Source organism: Anopheles marshallii, chromosome X, assembly GCF_943734725.1.
Source record: "Anopheles marshallii chromosome X, idAnoMarsDA_429_01, whole genome shotgun sequence".
NCBI classification, from domain to species: Eukaryota; Metazoa; Arthropoda; class Insecta; order Diptera; family Culicidae; genus Anopheles; species Anopheles marshallii.
The window spans coordinates 10,485,111-10,493,231 of NC_071325.1; the positions used below are offsets into that span (position 1 = coordinate 10,485,111).

The 8,121-nt window shown below is 43.5% G+C and overlaps 1 protein-coding gene across 1 annotated transcript; it reads left to right on the forward strand.

The window, feature by feature from the left end:
- The first annotated feature begins 32 nt into the window (after positions 1 to 32).
- LOC128719352 (sorting nexin-29) lies at positions 33 to 1,896 on the forward strand. Its single transcript, XM_053812979.1, has 3 exons — positions 33 to 1,279; positions 1,349 to 1,646; positions 1,735 to 1,896. Exons 1-3 carry the CDS (start codon positions 33 to 35, stop codon positions 1,894 to 1,896), a joined length of 1,707 nt encoding a protein of 568 aa, XP_053668954.1.
- The last annotated feature ends 6,225 nt before the right edge of the window (positions 1,897 to 8,121 follow it).

An 8,121-nucleotide genomic window follows, 5' to 3' on the forward strand; every position in this document is an offset into this window, starting at 1 on the left:
GCGCCATAAGTAACGCTTCGTCTTCCCGTGCTATGGTTGGCATGAGCAATTTTGTCCTCAATTCGTCCACGCTGGAGAACATTGTCGGTGTCAGTCGTGGCGCTAGCGCCGATCTGGAACCTTCACGTGACCATGACCGCCAGGCACTTATGGACGAACTGCTAGCAACGATACGACAATGTCAGAAGCAGTACGGTAGTCACGCGAAACTAGCCACCGAGGAAGACACACTCATAATTACGCTCTGTGATGTCTGGGAACGTGTGCTGTCGCACGGGCTCCGTACTACCGCCTGGATCCCGTTCAACATACTTGAATATTTCGGCCCACCCGAGGGAAGACCACCGGTGGAACGGCCATGTTTTTGGGACTTTGCCTCCAACCATCTGACACGCGACGAGCGGGACCGTTTCTGTAATCTGCAGCACGTCGTTACCCGCCGGGGACGTGCCCGAGCATTGTTGCGTGCATTTCTCAACGAACACGCACTCGAGCGGTATGTGCTGATGTGGCTCGGAGATGCAGATCTGCTCGAAACACATTACGAATCATGGGCAATGTTACGGCAGGCCGAAGTACAATCGTTATTACCTAATGTGGCCGCCGGGTTAGGCACGATTCTGTTTGCCATCGTAATCGATCGACCGGAATTAAATCGCATAGTCACCGGTCGGGCAGTGCTCGAACCGAAACCCGAACCGATCATCGCCACCCGAAGGCCTGTCGGTCCGGCGCGTAAAGTGAATGCAGTACAGCGTGAAATACTCGAAGGTTCCGTACCGCGGCAATTGACTCCTCCAAATGCTACATTACGGCAGCTAGAGACTGCGGCAGAAACGCCACCTAACGATAGTAGGAGCACACCAAGGGAAGAGATACCATACACGGTAACAGAGGCACTTTTAGGATTTGCAGACGAACTAACGTTGCGAAACAGCTCCGCTAACTGGTGTTCCGATAAACCTGAACCCGAACCACAGGCGGTAGAAGTTGCGGAAGACAGTATGCTAAACTACTCCTCAGCCAGTGCCACGACCAGTTCCATTTCCACATCAGGCAGTTCGTTTTGTGGTGAAGTCCGAGGCACTGAGGAGGACACAGGATCTAATGTTGTTTGTAGGAATCGTACCCATTCGGCGTCGCAAGTGTACAGCGAACAATATGCGATGATGTCTGATGGACATACAACCAGCCCAGGAGACGAGAAGCTGAAGCGAAGAAATCAAGAGCTTGAAGAACGTTGCCATCTACTAGAGTCACGTGTTGCCGCCCTGAGTCTGTAGGTTTTTGGTTCACAAATGCTAGCAAATATATTTTTTAATACCCAAAACCAACTTCTACCCGACAGGGAAAACCATCGCCTGCGTATGCTGACCAGAGCCAACCGACTTTCAACAGCATTCTTCACCTTCAGTATTCCGAAAGCGATTCAGCGCACCTCCGACAGTGGTCGGTCACGTCGCCCCTACCACGTTTACGAAATCCGGATCACACCGTCTGGTGTTAGCGGTTCGACGGCAGGCAATGAAAGCTGGTGCGTATATCGACGGTACAATGAGTTTTACCGACTGCACCGGCGTTTGCAGAAACAGTATCCGACGGTGAAAACACTCGACTTTCCACCGAAGAAAAAATTTGGCAACATGGTAAGACACGTGTTCAGTTTTTGGTTGTTTGTGGCGTATACGCCCCTTTCTTGCTGATATCGGCTGACCGCTCACTTTATTGCGACAGAATGCCGATCTGGTTGAACAAAGACGACAGCGGCTGCAGGTGTACTTGAACGGGTTGTTCGTGTCCGCCCTTCCGGAGATACTTTCATGCAGTACACGCGTGCAGTTGGAGCAAACATTTCCATTTCTGACTGATCATTCGGCATCGAGTGCAGCCATATGAGCAATAGAATGAGAAATGAAATCAATTTCCCTTCATCATACCGTAACGGCAAGAAGCATGTGATGAACTAAGTAATAAGGAAGGCGAATTGTAGGATTAAACTGTAAAATATTGCGTGTAAGAACAACTGCGATCACTTCTAAAGCTGATCGTGGATAAAAAAAAAACACATACAAAACCACATATGGTTTCTTTAATGTTCACCGTAAAATACTACAAAAAACTCACATCACTCAGCGTTAATTTACCTTAATACGTTGATAAACTAAAGAAACAAAAACGAAAACATATCGTTTTTGTTGATTGTTCCTTTGTTGATCGTTCGAAAACCCATGACGTTTAGTTTAGCTGGAATAGGAAAAATACTAATGGCATATATTAAAACACCATCTTAAGAAGATAAAAGTATTTTATTCCTTTATAGTCTTGCATACAACAGCAAAAGGTGCAAAATTTGCTGTACAAAAACGAGCTATACACGTGGCAGGGTGTAACAAAACAAACGGATAACTTTTCTAATAAACTATCGACCATTTGGTTAGATTGGATGGCTGGTGAAGAAATTGAATCTTCGATCAAGGGGGGAACTAGTGTGATTTACATTGCAGAAGTTTGTATGAACAGAACAATATATTAAATTGTTCCGTGAAATATAGCGAAATATATTTCCTGAAATAAATATCGAGCAAAATAATGCGACACGTTTTCAACCCGTTTAACGCAAAGGTGCGAAAGAAAGAAATAAAGTTGTGTTTTGTATCAGAAAAACACGAAGTATCCAACAAGTAAATAAAAAAGAAATAAATTAATAAGTATTGCAACAATTTCACGATGTAAAATGTTTTCATCGCACAAAATAACTCTAGGGAGATATATTTATTTACGTGCAGTACTCACGAATAAATGGATTTGTATGTGTGTGTGCCATTTCACTGTCAATGAAAGCACGAGAAGGAAAAGGCTGTCATCTCTTTTCGGCCTGCAAGGCCAACGATACTGGTTTTTGCTTCGGTGGGTAAAATTGTACGCGGCACAAAACCCACTAACATTTGTCAAAGTGTTCGGCATGGGAACGGTACCGCTCGGTGCGCTCTAGTTTGGTCGGTTCAGTGGTACGGAAAACGCAACCAGCATAAGCGTCCAGTGCGACAGCACGACGGCAAAACTCATCCTTGTCCCTTGTTGCCAACTGTACCGGGCATAGTGTGGGTGTGAATGTAAGTGGATTTGTTACCGTACAGTGTAGTAAAACAATAGTAAAGAAACAGGTGATAGATAGTGACACAGCACAGCGTTCGATTACGACATATGCAGTAGAGATGAATTTCGCCTACAAGTGTACGCATACAGGCACACGCAGCATAACGCAAAACAACATACGGGCAGGTTGCGCACACATACAGACGTACACGCGTAAGATTTATATTTATCTTTTTCAATGAGCCCGGTCCGGTGAACGAACGGCCAACACCGCAAAGGCGGAAATTGTGCGTAAGCAGAACGTGAGGAGGAACGGTAATGCGTGGGGTGGGAGGATAAAGAGAAGAAGAAAATGGAGGAGAAGGGAAAAAATCATGAGTCACCAAACAGATGAATTTTTGGTGGTCAACATTAGCGCGCGCTGTAATATAAACCAATAACACACAGGCGAACAATTCCAACAATTTTAACGTTACCGTGAAAGGTGATCATTGTGGCACCGTTACTCATCAAGTTTGATGGGGCGGGAATGAATCGGAATCTAGAAGGGTTCCAGCAGGAAAAAGACCTTTGATTGTTACCCTCGTACAAAAGTAATACCAATGTCCAATACCCACTACATTAAAGGTACATGAGGTTTTGATCCGAGAATCAAAACCCCGATTGGCATACTAAATGCTGTAACAACCACCAACGATGTCTGCTGTACGAACATCAGAGCGATTATTTCTTTTAAGTCAAAATCGTTCTGTTCGGCGTCGGGGACAACCGTGGAATTGAGAAGTGCAAGACAATTTTTCCTTTTACACCAATACGAGCTCTTAACGATTCTTGCTGCCGTATATGGTACTCGCGTGTGTTGCGAGTTGGTTCGCCATTTGGAGATCGTCTGCAAACAAACAATCGCGTACCTGTCCAACGAAGATTGAATGCCAGTAGTAGTTGCCCGAACCAGTATTGTATGCTGCTGCAGTTTGCAGGTATCGTAATGCATCGCAGAAGCGATCCAACGCAGTTTGGCCACAGTTAGACCATGCCAGATGCTAACGATTTGGCAAGAAACGGGCTTTATTTGCGACCAGGGTCAGTTAAACAAAACAATATCTACTCCTCGTTGAAGTTCAGCTGAATGGAATGCTCAATGGAATGTTTATAGTCGTCCATTGCTCTGAGATCATGTATGCTCGACTGGATCGATCTCTTTTTCTATGTTTTTAAGCGCGTATTCATTTCCTGTCTTACTTGTAATGACTGCAACAATGACCATATCTTCCCCGATTCATACGAAATCTTCACTCGGAAAGATACATATTCATCACGTGGCATTTTCATTTTTATTTGCAACGGTACAGATGAAAATGAAAGATTTAACAAAGGAAAACAAAGGTCAAAGGTAGTCAATAACATAGGACTTAATAATTGCCATTCGCGCAACTACACGGTACTCGGGAAACGACTGTATTGTACCATTTGCAACGTTGATAAAGTCTTTAACGAGCATTTTATAAAAAAGAGTTTGAAAGAGATGAATCATGAGTAAGTAGTTATACAACGCATGGGACAGCTCTCAAAAGATTTGTGAAACCTCAAGGATGCCATAAAGATTTATAAATCCGCAAATACTAATGAATTCTCAGCGTTGCCTGAGCTTCCAAAGCTAAATGCTTCCTCAATGACAAATGAGGAGCAAAAATCCTTGAAGAAATACTAAATTCTTAAGAATTCACGAATCTGGATCATATATTTGCAACTGAAATGCCACAACAAATTTGGTCAAGATGTCTGTTGACTGAAATTAAACACATGTTTGTATACATAACTTTGCCTCTGTATCGTTAAAGTCATCCGCACAGCATGAAGCATATCCTGGGAAAATCATAAACCAGTGATCTCGCCCATCGAATCGGACCGTCCTGCAGCAAACAACAAACCCAAGGAGGCGTATAAGAATGCAAATTGCACATCAGTACACATACACGCAGCAATACAAGGAAGGTTTGCGAACGACACGCTTTAACCGTCCTTCTAGACCTTTGTCCCTATTCGATCCAAAAAGGGACGTTGTGTTCATTGTGTAACGCCAATTAACCGACCGTAACATTGCAGCAGTCAAAATAGTTGTGCGTCAGTCCGGGGTTGGGTTGTGTGTTTCTCAATATTTCTATCGTTCGTACGGTGGAGAGCTTCAAGAACAAGCGTTGAGCAAAACGAGTGGGTGTATTAAATTCCGTAAACGGCAAAGAGCTTTAAGCGACGGAGTCACAGGTACACAGCGTTTCGAAGGCTACTCAAACATGTGGCCGAGATGCTAGCGACCTTGGGATCCTGGGAATACCCCCGGAAATTTGCAAATTTGCTAACTCGGATCGGTATGAAACCTGGCATTTCTTTTGTTAATGGAATTCGGATGTGCACATGATATAAGTCAGACTGGTATTGGAACTTGAGCGATGAGTAAAACACATGTATTTTGCATAACATCAATTGCAGAAGAAAAAGAGAGCAACAAGGAGGGAGAAAACCAGTTGGTCCCAGATATTCTAGTTTGTCTTTTGAGACGTCTAGACTTACTTTCAGAAGAATCACTTTATAACTCCGCACTGTAAGATCTATCGGGGAGTTGGAGTTTCCTGTCGGTGAAGGAGTATTCTCCGATGTCCGAGCCTACATCTGTGTTCTTTTTCGTAGATTAATATATTTGACCGGAGATAAATATAATTAATATTTAATACTTCTTGTCTCTTGAGACTTCTTGTCCTCCGAGGAAAAGGATCTAACAGGGTAACTTGGAACATATACTCATATGGAGCGCTAATAACAGTTTGGCCTTCTAAATGTAAAGCTAGACTACACTAATACTAGTAGCTAGATAGGCGCATAGTGTCATAGCCCTTACAAACGAACTACCACTATCAAACATTCCAGGATTTGCAATCGTAATATTGTGTGTGTATGTGTTTTTTTTTAATGTAATGCATACATGTGTGCACGGTGCGTACCATTGCTAGTACAGAAAATGGGAAAATCCACCCTTAACCGTAGCAGATGTTATGGCCGTACTTGATTTGCCGTGGCCGTGGGTGCGATCGGTTTCTTGCGGTTCATTTTTATCCCACCCTCGACGCGCAATCGCGCAAACGCCACAGCCTCTCTCATCCAACGCACTGTCCATTTCTTTGTCTCGTTTGCTTGAGTCATTTGTACGATCCACGCATAGCTATATCTGCATACTCCGTGTTGTTGGTATGAATGCTTGACGAAGTGAGAGAGGTAGATCGATACGTCGCAGCTCTGGTCGACCAGGCAAGGGAAGGGTCTTCAAAAAAAAATACTGCAGGAACGCTGTACATCATCCTACTCGATCGCTAGAATCCATCGTCTCGCCCAGATATAAACAGAGACATCAACTACCACACACACATGGCGGTTGTAAAACGGGTCAAGTAGAAAAAAAAACAACAAAACTAGTCTTTCGAAGCATGATCGCGCGGGTCGCGATAGTCATCCATTCGTGTGTGTTGGCGTCTGCCGGGTCGGGACTATTATACGGACGTATGCATGAACCATGCTCTTACAAAAAATAACCACACACACAAAATGTGCGTAACAGATCAAATTGCCAGTGTCAGTTAGTCAGACGGTTGTGTTGGACGGTGCAGCAAAACACTCTCGAAGTTAACGCGACTAGCTTATGTGTCGATCATAAAGTACGTGCGTTTATCCGGTATGGGCGTTAGTGTTAGTGTTAATGTTGCAAAGTTTCATTCGTGTAGTCTTCTTGCTTATAATGCTATCCGAATTGTGTCGTAAATCATGCGAATTGTTGACAGTTTACCATTGTTCTGACGCGTTAATTAGATAGTGGTATGTGTTTCTTTAAAAAATGTGATTTATGAAAATACATTTCATATAAATACGAGGATGCACCTACGCACATGGCGTGCAACAGTGTTATGTGTGTGTTGGTCTTGCATAGTGGTATCAGAGGTTTAATAATAGATTGTTCGGCTCGTTGGATAGTTTTATGCGAAGTTGCAGAGGAAAATACGACAAAAACATTCAAATTGTCGATTATAATGGAAACCGATTTGATTACCTGGCCGCTTTTTTGTTGTTGGGCATGTAGTATGGGTAAAAACGTACCGCTTAAACCCACACAGGCTTAAACGCCTGTTGGGGCTTCATTTAGTGACCGTATGTGTAGCACTGCTCACGACGACGCAGAGCGACGCTTGGTGTTACTTTTATCTCTTTTTCATTCTCTACATCTTGTAGGAGTTAAGTTCGCCCAAAAGAATACTGTAGTTGGCCCGATGCAGTGTAAGTCACAAAACGACAACAAGCACAACAACCTACGATCTCACAACTCCTCTGCACAAAATACCACAGGCAAGCTTCCGGTAAAGTACGGCGGCATCGCCATATGGTGTTTCCGTGCCGAAAAGAACACACTTCAACTGCTTTTAGAACTGATTCTTGTTCACCGATTTAAATGTGTAGCCGTATGGAGACAATCAGTGTAGTCATTTTACTTGTCTTACAAATCATCTGCTCTCGCTCTGTTTTTTAAAGCCAAATTTATGACTCACAAGGCATCTATATGTATGCAGAAAAATGCACAGCTATGCATCATTACCTACAGGTCCAAATGTGATGCATACTGAGCTGTTTATTCCTGGTAAACAAAACAACACAAAAATACCTTCTGTGAAAGATAAGCTCCAGTCAAGTGCTCATCACACGCACACAACGTAAAGTTCACCCTGAAGTAGCAGGTGTAGCTGAAATGCAAAGCGCAGCACGTACTATGACAGAGAGACCTACTTTCGTCTTCTACCAGCATTTAAACCCTTTCGAAAAAAGATATCTGCTGTCGGCTGTCCTGCTGTCGCCCCGTTTTAAACGTTGACGTGCGTTGAAGAATAGTGACCAAATGGGTCAAGGGTAAATATTGGTTGTAACGTGATTCAGTTTAAACGGGTTTAGTGTTTTGCATTACTAGATAAGTCATCCCATAATTCTAAT

What these genes read in the sequence shown, in the direction of transcription:
- LOC128719352 (XM_053812979.1), top strand. Translation starts at nt 33, where the DNA reads ATGGTTGGCATGAGCAATTTTGTCCTCAATTCGTCCACGCTGGAGAAC. An exon ending in CGTGTTGCCGCCCTGAGTCT is followed by an intron (nt 1,280 to 1,348) that starts GTAGGTTTTTGG and finishes TCTACCCGACAG; the next exon opens with GGAAAACCATCGCCTGCGTA. An exon ending in AGAAAAAATTTGGCAACATG is followed by an intron (nt 1,647 to 1,734) that starts GTAAGACACGTG and finishes TTATTGCGACAG; the next exon opens with AATGCCGATCTGGTTGAACA.